General features: G+C 38.9%; 1 protein-coding gene across 1 annotated transcript in view; it reads left to right on the top strand.

The window, feature by feature from the left end:
* The window catches only part of LVRN (laeverin), a 201,705-nt gene that overhangs the window by 78,270 nt on the left and 106,949 nt on the right, over positions 1-16,486 (top strand). Inside the window, exons 2-3 of the mRNA XM_073677039.1 lie at positions 7,095-7,237; positions 14,929-15,068. Coding sequence (XP_073533140.1) covers positions 7,095-7,237; positions 14,929-15,068 — 283 coding nt within the window. The remainder of the gene's footprint in view (positions 1-7,094; positions 7,238-14,928; positions 15,069-16,486) is intronic.

Raw genomic sequence — 16,486 nt, 5'->3', positions numbered from 1 at the left:
AATATTAATATTGAGCGGAGTTAATTTCAGCCTATTGGTTCGGCCCTCCACAATAGTCACGGTCTCTCATATGGCCCCTTGGGAAAATTAATTGCCCACCCCTGGTCTAGAGAATAGTTAGTTAACATTAACAAGGAAGGTATCCACTGCTGTGAATTGGGAGAGTCTTGAAATCTTGAGTCTTGGCATCCACTTGTTACAGAGTTGAAACAAAACAATAATCTATGTACTATTTGGGGCATTACTTGGGTCTTAAATGACACTGTCCCTGGATGGATATTACTTTTTAAATAAATTCAGCTCTACAGACCATAGGACTACACAACAGTTATGCCCTTCTCTAATTGCACATGTGATAATCTCCATTCTGTGCAGACCAACGTCAACATGATCACTTCTTTTAGCCGCAATTAGATAAAGCCCTCAATCAGTAATAGTGCAGACATAATGCCCACAAAATAATTGTTCCAATCAGAGTTGCTCACAGTCAGATCTCCGACACTGCCAAAAGCTCTCAAACTCTGCCACAGTTATCAAGGCTTACCTACAGCATCTTCTCTTTAGAACAATCTAAACAGTTGTGATTAGAGATAATCAAATCTTGTTAATTTCAAATTTGCAATTTTCAACAAAATTTTTGCAAAAAAATTAGCTTCACAGCGAATCGATTTGCCAAAAAGATTTATGTAACATTCTGAGGTCTACTTAGAATGAATCCAACCCATTTGAAGCCCTTTATCACAAACACAGCCTTAATAATGTCAAAGTCATCTCACCATAGAGCTGGGTAATAACCCAGTAGGACCCAACAGTCCATTTAAGAACACAGTGCATTAATGGACTTTTCATGTTTTTTTAAATTAAATAAATGGTCTAAAAATGATCTCTATTGGTGATTTGTGATCAGGAGAGCAGCTCCATGCAGAATACAGACTTAATCTGGCGGTATCACTGGCATCATCCTGCTTTGACTGAGACATGTGATATTCCATATATTTCATAATGCCTCTTGTTTCCTCCCCACTAATATGTTTTCTGAAGTTAAAGGAGGCCAATTGTAACTGTGCATTTGGTAGTCCTACTGCTTGGACGGCTGATACCAGTGGTGGGGCTTCTGTTGCTATCAGTGACTCGCATTCTCTCATATTCATTATCTTTTCAATGTATTTTGTCCAACACTATAATTACATTCTGACAATCTTTCAATCCCAATTAGTAAACTTTTACCAAAAAGGATATGACAAGAAATGCTAGGTATGTACACGGACAGAAAGAAAAATGTGGCTGCAGGCTGCAGTATAGGTGTCCTATGTACAGTTGTCAAATTGGACTAGTAAAACAGGTGTGCAAAAACAGGCATGTATAAATAATGTAATAAAAAATCTATTTTTTACAAAATGTAACCCTCTAGCCAAAAAATGATGAAATACGAAATTCTAGGTAGGGACATGTCCAAAAAGCCAGCATCTGCAAAAGGGCACTGTGTTGATGCGGCATGCACAGATAATATTTGACTACTAGCGATCTTGAAAAAAGAATGTTTGTGACACGCACACTTTGTGTAATAGACAGTCTTAGTTATATTTTTGGATTTTGAAAAATATTCTTCTGTATTTTGAAAAAACTATTATACCCCCCTTCAGAAAAAGGATTTAACAGGAAGCAAAAAAACTCAGCACAGTCATTAGTGAATAGCAAGCACATTGTCTCTGATGGACACTTGTTTCAGATTTTTTTTCTCGATGGCTTGCTGCTGCTTTCTAATGCATTAAGAATGAAGAAAAAATGTGTAATTGTGATTCAAATGCAGTAGGACAAATGTCAGATACATTATATCACTGATCCATCACATTGCGTTTGGGATGGCTACTGGCACCTGTGCTACATCCCTGTTCCCCTATTAATTCAATCTCTATTATTTGCAGACTATACTCATCTTCCTCAGTGATACAGTTGTACAACACATTACTGTCTAGAGTATTTTTCCAAAGTTTAAGCATTTTCTCCTCTTCTATTGGTGAGCTATAAGGTCTAATGTCCTTTCACTATCCTAAATCATCCTAAAATTGTGGATGTAGACCAACTGCGCCACAGGCCTGGCATACCCTGGAGGGGCATAAGTAAGCGACTACCTGTTGTTCACTAGTAGTTCCTCTGATGGTAAGGATAGGCTTGGCCGCAGGTAGTTGTCAGGTACCACTCCAGGGCAGTCACCTTGTCTGCAGCAGCTGACTGGAGGATCAGAGACGCGGTACGTGAGGGAAAAGACAAACCGAAGTCAGATGGTCTGAGGTCAGGGCAAACAGCACAGGATCAGTAGGAATAGCTGTGTCAGGAGCGGAGAGGTCAGACAGGACAGATATGCAAGCCAGGTCAATAACGGAGAAACAATACAAGCAAACAAATGCACAAACAGGACATTAGCAGACGAACTAGATAGAAACCAACTTTTGGGCTGGGAGTGGGAGTTCGGGCAGAGAAATGACTAGACATGAGGAAAAAACGCATGGTGAGCAGAGCGACTCTGGGAAGGCCTGCGAGTCACCGCCGTGGCACTGCATTCCCTGCCTTGGCTTTTATAGAGGTTATGCTAGTCCCTCCAATTTAGCTGCTCTATACCATATAATGTAAAAGCTGCAAGGTATCATTGGGAAACCCATTTGTTTGCACCTGAAGTCATTTAAGCCTACTGTGAATAATTTCTGGGGCGATTTACACAAATCAAACGTTAAATTGAATTTGTTGGGACTTGCGAATTTCATAAAATTTGACATGAATTTGATTTGCATCAAATTGATTTGCTCTGACCTCTAGTTGTGATTGGATCCATTTTCTAATGGTTACAATTAAATCCAATTAACTTATAAATTGTGGTGATAAATTCCAATATTTTTATCGGGCAGAACATCACTACTGACTCATCTATTTTTGTTGTCACGAAGAAACAGAGACTTACTACTTGGTATTCAGATATGCTACAGTTTTGATTGGCAGCAACACTGTATAAACCCAAGGACAAGAAACATTAACACGTCTTTTTTTCTTAGCAAAGATTCTCATCACTTAATGACTCAGTGTTATACATAGCCTGTAATGTATGAATTACTAACATATGTTCCCAGCATAGAAATGTGTTAGCAAATCAGTTGGTACATAGGTGACATGCAGTTAATACTCCAGCTTTTAATTCACTGGAGCCATCATGGACTCTTGGAGATAGCACTCTAAGTGTTTATTTTACGATATGCAGAGAAGCCACTTATGTGGAAAGATGGTTTTAATGTCAAAAAGTAATACAGTTTTAAACAAAATTGTGAAATGTATACTTTAGAAAAGCAAGTTCCATGAGAATAAAGTCTGATCTACTTTGAGTTGTATAAATGATATACAGTAATCCATAGTTAATGGGTTATGGGATTAAAACTCTACAAGGTGCAAAGTCATTAGCTCCACAAAGAATAATGTCTGCAATCATTGCACAATCTTAAAATTATAGCTCTTGACAAAAAAAGAAATTGTACAAAATATAAAGTAAAGAGTTAAGTGCCCACATTGGCTGTTATTTCAGTGAATCTGAGGACACAAAATAATGAAATGTTCAAACAACGGTGCATTATTCACATATTTGGAAGGATTAAAGTTCTTTGTTCTAGAAAGAAAATGTACACATAAGTATGTTTCAATGATTACATAAAATTATTTGTAAATTAACTTTAATTTTCTTTTTTTTCATTAAGAATTTCCATGAGAAATGACTAATTTACAGTATAGCATAATGCCAGCTCATTTACATATTTCCTTCTGATTTTATCACTTCATTTAGAATTTTTTCTTCTGTGTATCTGGTCATTTTACAGCTAGAATCAGGCTGTGATAAAATATACTTTTTCATTCCCCAAATACATTTGAAGAATGAGGAGTACTTGGATTCCAGTTTGTGATGCTGAACGGAGCAGATGTTTTACATGAATGTCATTGTGTAATCTTGTGCTCAATTTTTTTTTAGAATGAATGTATGAATGTATACTTTACAGGAGATTTCACATTATTATAAGCATTATAAAGTATTAAGAACTGACACAATTTTCTATTATATTTTATGTTACAATTTTTTTTTTAAATTTCTTGTTATCAATAAATGTAAGCAATTGTTAAATAGAACAGTTAATAATATTCATCAAATTAAACTAAGAAAGGATAAAGAGGATATGAATGAAAGGAAGGGACATCAGTAAACATTTCTAAATAAGCAATGATTGACCAACTCCTGAGGTCGGCTGTTCCACAGATTAATAAAGCCCGTGGTAAAAAAAGACTGGACACTAGGGATAAGCAAGCATGCTCGGATATGAAGTTATCCGAGCGTGCTCGGGATCTGATGGAGGAGCCGGAGCTGATACACTGGCATTCTCTGCATGTTTAGCGGCAGTGTATCAGCCATGATACATGCGGCCGTGACTACCCAAGCATTTGACTCGAGTACGCCGGCTCCTCAATCCAGACCCCAGCACGCTCAGATAACTCCATATCCGAGCATGCTCGCTCATTCCTACTGGATACCTCTAGAAATTGAACCTTTTTTCTCCTTGATTTATGAGCGGATTTTATATGGAACAGCACTTCACAATATTTTTATATATGCCTGTTATATATTTGTACAAGTTAGATAATCGCTAACATTTCAATACTTCCAACTCATTGTTCACCGTAATTGTGCAATGTAAATGAGTTGAATATGTGTAAAACCGCTCATTCAGCAAAGTAATTTTCATTGCTCGTTTGTTAATTGTACAAAGTAAATGGAAATTGATTGCTCCTTAGACGAGCCATTAACATTTTCTTCAATGCCTTTTCTGCACCTACTCTTCCAGTGGTCTGACAGTGTGAACACAGTGAATCAAGTTCAATGTAGCAATTAAATGATCGCACATGACAATTTATTACACAATTCTTGACAGGTGTAAATTCTAGTCTTTTAGTCTGCCATTGTGTACGGAACATTTATTCTGAACTTATTGTCCATCTTTTAGACTTATGTAAATGGGCCTATAATCAAGTCCCTCCTTAGATGTCTCTGATGAAGACTAAATAAATGTAATTCCGCTATCTATATTGTGGCTGTTTTTTGCTCACAACCAGATTCTGATATATAATTTTTGATGTGAAAGATGGGGGGATGTAATGGCAGCTTACAATCATTCTGTAAGCATGTGCAGTTATAACAAGACACCTGGCTCCGCAGGTGGTCCCGCCTTTCAGCTGCAAACTCAGGATTTACACCCTTACCAGCTAGCTAGTAAGCTCCTACAGGAAGACCCCCTGTGGATCCAAACCATGCTGTCTGTTTTGTTCAGACAGATAGTAATTCCTATCAAGTTATGGAAATACTATACGTCTCGACCCATACTAGCACATAAGGATAGGGAGATACGTAGAATAGCTAGCAGGAAACAGATAGTACAGCTGTGTTTAGTCTCCACACGTAGCAGGGTCCCAGCTGGATCCAATGACACCATAACTGCCTCCCTAGGACTATACATTAAGGAGTTATTATGACCCATCTGAAGTTTTGGAGTCATTATCTGCCAGGGGAACGGAGAGGGGACTCAGGGTCAGCCCAGAGTGCAGGAGGGGAGGTACCCAAGGGAGATATAAACTAGAGTAAGGCCATGTTGCTCTCTCTCACTTTGTTGCTTGCGGTCCATGGATCGAGGAACCCTCTGGAAGCTCAGGCTCCCATGAGGCCCAGTGCACACATGGTCAGGTGTCACCAGTGATTGACATGATTCATCTGCTTATATCTTTTGTCCTACCACTATTGTATTTGCATATCTGACCATTATAAATGTATAACCCTTGTGTATATAGTGTATTGTCTAGTGTGCCCTTAAGGCAAGTAAATATATAATTTAACCTTGGACTGGTCTTTTATCTCGATCCACGAATCCACACGTCCATTTCTCAGTTTAATTTCCCATGCTACCGGGGCTGGTTTCTGGCCTGCTATAATTCCCGTTAACGGACCGGGCTTATATCGGTTAGGAACTGGTGGTTGCTCTACCGGGCTGATAAAGTTCTGTTTCACTGTGGCTAGTGAAAGGGGCCTCTCAAGCTGTCAGGGGTGTGAGTGAGTGTGGTGCCACATCAGTGACTGAGTGGGCCACCTCTTCTCACTCCCTGTACCTTCCTGAGCTCATGAGGACAGAGGGTGTCTGTGTAAAACTGTACCAATCTGTCCTTACGTGTCCCCGAGGGGTGCGGAAAGTCACACTGGTGCAAAGTGCGGATCCGTATCACATGATCCGTCTGACTTAATAGTGTCATCAGGCGGGTGGTGAGGTGCAGATTCGTCGCACTGGATATATTATCAATGTCAAGTTGTGGGGGGAGAGGGGAGTGATCCACCCAATAATCAATAAAACAAAGTGATATGGCCTCTATTAAAGACTGTAGACTGAATAGTTGGATCAATAATATAGTCATAAAGAACCCTATTTACAATCCTACAACCTTAAAGAGGACTTGCCGTGAATACGGAATTTTACATAGTCTGAATGCCGCTATTCTCCTAAATCTAGTGGTCTGTTTTTTTTTCCATTCCTGTTCCTCTCCGTTCCTGACACATGTCCCTTGATAGTCTACTCTTTTGAACTGAGGAGGATGATCCTCAACTCTTATCTGTGGGATTATGCTCACTTGGCTAGCAAGACTAGATTTATATTAAAGGAAGAGGCAATCATATCTCAGGAATGGAGATTCACAGGAACAAAAAAAAAAAACCTGCCAGATTCAGAAGAACAGCATTTAGACCAGATACAACAATTATAGGTTATTGGCAATGGACAAGTCCTCTTTGATGGATTACATGTAAAGTTCCATATTACAGCATTTTCTCCAATTTGATTTAAATAGAAATAATACCAACATAACTATTTTACAATTAGACCATATATATAAATCTCACCTCGTCATCTAATTGTTATAGTGTTTTCTATTGTTCCTGGTTTTAATGAGATTCATTCTATGTTTTGCATAGAGAATTTCATACACATGCTGCATGAGGTCATGATCACTATCACAGTTTCTGTTCACAGGGTCCTAGTTGCATCAGAACTGGAGCCGACATCTGCTAGGACAGTTTACCCATGCTTTGATGAACCTGCACTTAAAGCAACTTTTAAAACTAGAATTGTGCACAATTCAAGCTTTGTGGCTTTATCTAATATGCCAACTATAGGTATGTCCAACATATTATTGTTATGTTCAGTGTCTTTATTTTACGTCAAAATTGAGGTTGAATGATAAAGTTGAATGATTGACACAATACCTTGTTTGTGATATCAGGATTTAAGTTTAATTGTTACTTTAAAACTTTATTCCTCTAAAAAGCAAAACATTCATTAGTGAAATGAGCCCATTCCCCACCACACTTTCTCAGGTACACAATGCTAAGTCTTGACACTGGACTACTAGTGGTTCTGCAGGCATGATAAATTATATAGATTTATTTCAACTGTAGATCTGCTATTTGTCCTTTTTTATTGACAGGAAAAGAAAACCACTGACTACCACCAACTCTTTCCATACATTTACCTGCAGACAGGATGGTTAAAGCCTCACCTAGAGGAGCATATTTTACCCATGTATAACAATCCATATTTTTGGATTCTGCACCTGGACTAAATGCGGTTCTACTGAACTACACTTGTTCCATTCTGAATATAAACTATTACAGGGGTTGTCTAAGACTAACATATTGATGACTTGTCCATAGGACAAACTGCATGGACTATACCACAGAAGTTCTCAACAGGGGGGACAGAAACACATTTTATAGTTACTGATGATGACTAGACGTCTCTTGTAACAAAGTTTAAATTAAGGAAAATACATTTATCCTCTCTGACTATAAACTCATAATATATAAAAAAAGACGGAGAACCAAGAGTTCATAAAGCTATGATAAAATAACAATTCAACATAATTCAAATACAGATGATCTATGCCATTGGCTAATGTAAAAAGATGAAATAATAATATTATATATTCTGCACCAGTTTCTTTAGCATGTGATGTAATCACGAATACTGACTTGATGAAATAATAATATTATATATTCTGCACCAGTTTCTTTAGCATGTGATGTAATCACGAATACTGACTTAACACATTATGTTAATTTTAGAGAATAGACAATACATAGTTATAGTATATTCATGTGTCTCTGGTATAACGCATTACTCAAATACAGTGTAACCCATTTGTTGGTGCAGTAGCCTACCAGCTTTTCACTAGGACTTTTTCATTGACATAACATACCATATATGTGTGTTTTTTAATTATTGTTTACAATAAAATTGTTATTTTATCATAGCTTTATGGACTCTTGGTTCTCCTTTCTTTTAGACAATTTTTGAGTCGCTATGCTTAAGACTCTTAATACATTTTTTTCGATATGTTAATCTGGAAGTATTTAGGTACATTTTTAATTTATTACCTTATTTGTAAGAAAAATGAAAACTTTACTGTCCCCACAACAGGCAGACATGGCACTGGTTGCACTGGATTTAGCTGGCAATGTTATGTTGCACTGATACATAATGGGATTGATATCAGAGCATAGAATAATAAAATACAGTGTGAAATCTGACAATCAAAATGCTGGCAAAAGAGAATAAAGAGGAGGATGACCAGCATGGATGTAAGTACACCATGTTTAAGGGAAGAGCAGAGTGTGACAGACAGCCAAGTGGAAGGGTGCAGGGATTATCTATATTTCTGTATTACTAAAAAATGTGGACAGATCAGTATCTATGTCAAAATTATAGACAAACATAATCTAACTAAACGAATACAACATAAACAACGGCAGAGTACATGTCTTGGAACAAGTAAAGAGAAGAGCGACCAGAATGGTGACCGGTCTGCAAACAATGTACTACGAGGAACGGTTAAAGGATCTGGGAATGTTTAGTTTGCAAAAGACTGAGAGGAAACTTAATAGCCGTCTACAAATATCTCAAGGGCTGTTACACTGTAGAGGGATCAGCTTTATTCTCATTTTCACAAAGAAAGACTAGAAGCAATGGGATGAAACTGAATGGGAGGAGACACAGATTAGATATTAGAAAAAACTTTTTGACAGTTAGGGTGATTAATGAGTGGAACAGGCTGCCACGAGAAGTGGTGAGTTCACCTTCAATGGACGTCTTCAAACAGAGGCTGGACAGACATCTGTCTGAGATGGTTTAGTGAATCCTGCATTGATGACCCTGGAGATCCCCTCCAACTCTAACATTCTATGATTCTATGAATCTTGTTTTTTTTACTGAGCACATTGAATAAACATTATAGTGTAGGGACAAGTGATCCCATGAATTCAGTAACATGTAAATCCCTCTAGCAGCAACCACATCCACCAAACATGTAGCTGCAAATTAAATCTGCACAACATTAGAGAGAATATTTGGACCATTCCTCCCTATAAATGTGTTTCATTTCATCAATATTTCTGGGATGCCTTGCATGTATAGCATTTTTTATTTTAAGTTATGCTACAGTCCAAATCATAAATCTTTTCCTTCAAGTGTTCTTTAGATGATTTACTTGCTTTGGGTCATTGGGTCAGCTTGATATTTTGGACTGCAGACTTTAAATTCTCCTGTAAATTACATACTTGTCCAGTCTTGATTTTGCTAAATTAATCTGGCAGACCAGCTCGCAAAATTAGCATATGCTAACAAGCGAGGCATGTCCTGTGGCAACCCCACCTAAATGTGTTCTTGGGTAGTCTACTACATGTCACAATTTTGTACATTAAAATGTTTTAATGAAAATTGTTTAATACATATTTGAGTTAATTGTTTTGTCAATTATCGCAAAAGGCAGACAGAGTCTGAGATAGAAAAGCAGCCCTAAATCATGAAGCCATCTCCACAATGCTTCACATTTGGGATGAGACTTTGATGTTGGCACGCAGTGGGGTTTTTCCTCCAAACTTAACATTGTGCAAAAAGTATGTTTTTACAGCACCATTTCTAATAGTGGACACAGAAGTTTTGTAGCTTGTGGAGTCTTCAATAGGTCTTTCACTGTTACCACTGAATTTTTTGTCACGTCTTCCAGGATGCCCATGCCTAGGGACAGAAGAAACAGTCCTGAGTATTCTATATTCATAGACAATTTGTCTAATCATGGGTGGATGTACACCCAGGTGTTTAGCAATACTTTTATAGCTATTTCCAGCATAGTGCTTCTCTAGGACTTGTCCTCTAAGGTCTTCTAAAAGCTATTTGGCTTGATACATGGTTCACATTAACCAGTCTTTTCTGAGAGGTTTGTAACCAGGCTTTGTGTGGCTCTAGTGAGCAAGACACTTATGAAAGCCAAACTACAAATTCCATCTCCTTAACTGAAATATTTTTTGCTGATTAGTTCTCGAAGACGTCACTAATAACAGAGAGCTCCAACTGCCAGCTCATAGGCGCCCCCACAATGCAATTGTAGCCAATGGTTTGCTATAGTACTTATATGTCTTAGGCTATGTTCACATGTCCAGTAGTGATCAGTTAGAACGGATCCAGTAGCAATCCGTTGGCAAATTTGAATTTTAAAAGATCTTCTCATCTCTATTCGTTATACTACTATGATCATTGCCTAATCATGATTAATTGCCACTAATGATGGTAAAATGCTCCATTATATCCTGTGTTTTCCAGACATTGCTTTAAGCATGCAGGGAAATGTAACATTGAAAGTTCTAACAGTGTGTGATACACACACTAATAGGATTCCGCTCCATTTCATAGTTTGAGTGGTCGGCATGTGACCTCATTTATGTGATTTGTATACTTCTGGTCACATGACAATTAGCTTCTCTCCCTGCTTCTTGTAATGTTTCTTTCATAGAAGCTGAAAGATAAGTTAGTTGGTATGTGATCAAAAGTATGCAAATAACATAAGAGCACTCACGTACCAAACACCCTAACTAAACAAAAATCATCAAGATCCACTGCTGGCAGCTTCTATTTCAATTGCCGACCAATAATTTCTCAAATGTGCGCAATGGAAGACAAGTCCAGAGATGCTGCAGGCCTTGGTAGCAAGTTTAGGTTGCTCATAGTAGCATGAACAAGATGCAGCCTGGTGTTGTCGTGTTGTAAAACAACTCCTGGGAGACATTGGAGAAATTATTTATCAATTCTGCAAGTGAAATTTGACATGACATAACAAGCCTAAGGCATCAAACAGCATCTATACAAGCCATTAGAAGGCATTTGCATGACATTGGGCTACTATGAGCCAGATGTTCAGCTAGAGGTATTCCATTGACCTCCTGCCACTGCTCTTAAAGGCTATCATGGTGCAGATGGCAATGAAGATTGGAATTAAGTGCTATCATCTTTTTCGATGAGTCCCGCTTTTGTCTTGAATGTAATGATAGTTGGCGACCACAAGGGCAACGCCATGAAGAGGGCTTCATGAGGGAACGTCACACCAGTCCTACTCCTAGGATAATTGTGTGGAGTGGTATAATGAAGGGTAGCCAGACCCCTCCAGTCTTCATTCAGGTATACTAACAACTCGGTGTTACATTGAATTAGTCTTTGAACCAGTGATTCTTCCATTTCTTCAAAGTGTCTCAAAAGCTGTAATTCAACATGACAACATCTGACCGCGATGTGCAATTATGAGCAGCCTCCATGGTCTAGACTTGCTACCATGTGCTGCAGTCTCACTGGAGCTGTCTCCCATGGCAAACATCTGGGACATCATTGGTCAACAATTGCAAAGAGAGCTGCCAGCTTTCAGTGTGGCAGAAGATTCCTCAGGCAACCATTAATAACCTCATTGATAACATGGATAACTATGCCAAGACGTGTAAGTGTGTATATATCTGGCGCTCATTCTCGATACTAAGGAAATCGAGATGTTTTGAAAATTTTGTTTCATCATTTGCACATCATTACCTTCTTTATTTTAGTGTTGCAATTTCAATATTGAGGGTTGTAAATATAACAAAACATGAACTGGAATGGGACAAATAAAATAGTGTCAATGTAATAATATCATAGAAATCAAAAGTCCATACACTTTGAATAAGGTGAACTCATAATACAAGCTATAGGGGATGATTCATCAAAGCTTTACGCCAAATTCATTCAGTGGTGTGCACATCTTAATGAATTTGACGTATTCTATTTGAGCAAGCACTTGATTTAGACTGGCGTGCGCAATGCTGGTCTTAATGAATCGGCCCCATAGTGCCCAAATAATACTAGTCACAATGCATATCATGCCTGATATTGTGTTGAATAGTACATGTCCACACAGATGATACTAAGAGTTAGCTAAGAGCAGGAAGGACTATTTAAAGACTTTTAAGCTCAGAGGTCTTGTCACCCAGATAGTGCACCCTTTAGAAATTAGAAGAATTATTACTGGAGTTGTTGGTAGATATAAACAATGATTTTGTGATTAAATGGAATCTGTCAGAAGGTTTTTTTCTATGCAGCCTGATAGCAGCATGATGAAGGGGCTGAGATCCTAATTCCAGTGATGTGTCACTTACTGATCTGCATGCTGTCACTTTGATACAATCACTGTTTTCTCTGCAGCAGATTTAGCAGTGCTTGGAATGCTGGGCTCTATATAACCCGCCCACACCACTGATTGGCAGCTTTATGTGTGCACTGTATAATGACAGAAAGCTGCTAATCAAAGGTGGGGGTGGAGTTACACAGAGCAGAAGGACTAGGAGGCACAAGGAACCTAGTCCTATAGTGATAAACTTCCACTGATAAAGCACTGATTTTAATGAAACAGCAATACACAGCCTAATAAGTGACATATAGTGGGTACGGAAAGTATTCAGACCCCTTTAAATGTTTCACTCTTTGTTTCATTGCAGCCATTTGGTAAATTCTAAAAAGTTAATTTTTTTCTCATTAAAGTACACTCTGCACCCCATCTTGACTGAAAAAAAAACTGAAATGTAGATTTTTTTGCAAATTTATTAAAAAATAAAAACTGAAATATCACATGGTCAAAAGTATTCAGACCCTTTGCTCATACACTCATATTTAAGTCACACGCTGTCCATTTCCTTGTGATCCTCCTTGAGATGGTTCTGCTCCTTCATTGAAGTCCAGCTGTGTTTAATTAAACTGATAGGACTTGATTTGGAAAGGCACACACCTGTCTATATAAGAGCTCACAGCTCACAGTGCATGTCAGACCAAATGAGAATCATGAGCTCAAAGGAACTGCCCAAGAAGCTCAGAGACAGAATTGTGGCAAGGCACAGATCTGGCTAAGGTTACAAAAGAATTTCTGCATTACTCAAGGTTCCTAAGAGCACAGTGGCCTCCATAACCCTTAAATGGAAGAAGTTTGGGACCACCAGAAGTCTTCCTAGACCTGGCCGTCCAGTCAAACTGAGCAATCGTGGGAGAAAAGCCTTTGTGAGAGAGGTAAAGAAGAACCCCAAGATCACTGTGACTGAGCTCCAGAGAGGCAGTAGGGAGATAGGAGAAAGTTCCACAAAGTCAACTATCACTGCAGCCCTCCACCAGTTGGGCCTTAATGGCAGAGTGGCCCGATGGAAGCCTCTCCTCAGTGCAAGACATATGAAAGCACACATAGAGTTTGCTCAAAAACACATGAAGGACTCCCAGACTATGAGAAATAAGATTCTCTGGTCTGATGAGACGAAGATAGAACTTTTTGGTGATAATTCTAAGCGGTATGTGTGGAGAAAACCAGGCACTGCTCATCACCTGCCCAATACAATCCCAACAGTGAAACATGGTGGTGGCAGCATCATGCAAGGGGGGCGTTTTTCAGCTGAAGGGACAGGATGACTGGTTGCAATTGAAGGAAACATGAATGCGGCCAAGTACAGCGATATCCTGGATGAAAACCTCTTCCAGAGTTCTCTGGACCTCAGACTTGGCCGAAGGTTCACCTTCCCACAAGACAGTGACCCTAAGCACACAGCTAAAAGAACAAAGGAGTGGCTTCAGAACAACTCTGCGACCATTCTTGACTGGTCCAGCCAGAGCCCTGACCTAAACCCAATTGAACATCTCTGGAGAGAACTGAAAATGGCTGTCCACCAACGTTCACCATCCAACCTGACAGGACTGGAAAGGATCTGCAAGGAAGAATGGCAGAGGATCCACAAATCCAGGTGTGAATAACTTGTTGCATCATTCCCAAGAAGACTCATGGCTGTACTAGCTCAAAAGGGTGCTTCTACTCAATACTGAGCAAAGGGTCTGAATACTTATGACCATGTGATATTTCAGTTTTTCTTTTAATAAATTTGCAAAAATTTCTACATTTCTGTTTTTTTCAGTCAAGATGGGGTGCAGAGTGTACTTTAATGAGGAAAAAATGAACTTTTTAGAATTTACCAAATGGCTGCAATGAAACAAAGAGTTAAAAATTTAAAGGGGTCTGAATACTTTTCGTGCCCACTGTATTACTGGAATCAGACTCTCGGTCCCTACATTATGCTGCTCAAAGATTATATGCCAAAACCTGCTGACAGATTCTCATTAAATAACCATAGTCAACCTTTTTACTTGTGTAATCCCAAGTAATAAATGGCACTAATTTCTGGTCAGATATGTGTGCAATGGGCACCTTATGCCTTATGCAGTTTCTGATTTCAGATTTCCTATAACCGGATAAAATACAAGACATTGGACAGATAGGGTCGGTCAGGCCACCAGATGATTGCATGGTCAGCAGTGTCAACTCTATTCAATTTGTTGTCTATTTTTGTGTCTGTGGTTACAACTTTCCATCTGCAAAAAGCGCAACGTTTCAAAGCCGAGTTTTCATGAGAGTCTGCACCCGGTGTCTGAATCAAATCTATTTAGTGTGAATATGTCTGTAATAACATGACTTAATTTTCTCTAGCTGCGGCCGAAAGGGAAGATGTCAATGGAACAAAATGGACTGTTACAACATTTAATACTACGCTGAAAATGTCAACTTATATCACTGCCTTTGTCGTGTGCGACTTTGATTACGTCAGAACAACTGAAAGAGGCAATGAGGTACGAATAATTTACTTAACCACTTAAAGCTTTTAGCAGCTTGGATAAGACGAGAACGTTCTCACATATGGGGGATTCTGAAATAGTAACCTTTCAGGAAAATGTCTGTTTAATCACTGTGATACTTAATGAAGTAACACTTTATACATTAGTTTGCACTCCAGACCGCTGGTGAGATACTTTACATTTCAGCCCGTGAACACTTCTTTACACAGCTTAGCTCCTCTTACGTATCTGAACAGATGATATTAAGATGGTACATGTTATTAATCTTTTGCAAATACATTGCTCTGTTGAACTAATCTTGACTTACATACCTACTTTAGTCAAATCCATATTCAAAATGATGGTTTCCTGTTACTTATCATATCCCCTCCATTGTACCAGACACTTTCTGCTTGTCATTTTGGTCATTTGCACAAGCTTTTTTTAATTATCATGATGTATGACCACATTGCGTTTTAAACGCGTTTCCGTGGCGGTATTTCTGTCGCGGAAACGCATTAAAAATGCTTGGTACGAGGTCTGTCATGGTTACCGATGATAATCCGCATGTGCTATGCACATGATGAGCAAATATCCGCAGCGAATTATCATTGCGGAAAAATTAGCAGCACTACCAATTTAGGCGCGATTTCGCTGCGAAATCGTTCCCATTGACGTGCATTGAATCGCAGCAAACCCGCATGTATAATATCTACAGTGGTGGCCAAAAGTATTGGCACCCCTGCAATTCTGTCAGATAATATTCAGTTTCTTCCTGAAAATGATTGCAATCACAAATTCTTTGGTATTATTATCTTCATTTAATTTGCTTGTAAGGAAAAAACACAAAAGAGAATGAAGCAAAAATTAAATCATTGATCATTTCACACAAAACTCCAAAAATGGGCCAGACAAAAGTATTGGCACCCTCAGCCTAATACTTGGTTGCACAACCTTTAGCCAAAATAACTGCGAACAACCGCTTCCAGTAACCATCAATGAGTTTCTTGCAATGCTCTGCTGGAATTGTAGACCATTCTTCTTTGGCAAACTGCTCCAGGTCCCTGATATTTGAAGGGTGCCTTCTCCAAACTGACATTTTGAGATCTCTCCACAGGTGTTCTATGGGATTCTGGTCTGGACTCATTGCTGGCCACCTTAGAAGTCTCCAGCGCTTTCTCTCAAACCATTTTATAGTGCTTTTGGAAGTGTGTTTTGGGTCATTGTCCTGCTGGAAGACCCATGACCTCTGAGGGAGACCCAGCTTTCTCACACTGGGCCCTACATTATGCTGCAAAATTTGTTGGTAGTCTTCAGACTTCATAATGCCATGCACATGGTTAAGCAGTCCAGTGCCAGAGGCAGCAAAGCAACCCCAAAACATCAGGGAACCTCCGCCATGTTTGACTGTAGGGACCGTGTTCTTTTCTTTG

Source organism: Phyllobates terribilis, unplaced genomic scaffold, assembly GCF_046119375.1.
Source record: "Phyllobates terribilis strain yellow unplaced genomic scaffold, ASM4611937v1 Scaffold_1__5_contigs__length_1240528914, whole genome shotgun sequence".
NCBI classification, from domain to species: Eukaryota; Metazoa; Chordata; class Amphibia; order Anura; family Dendrobatidae; genus Phyllobates; species Phyllobates terribilis.
This window is presented reverse-complemented; position numbering and strand designations above follow the sequence as displayed.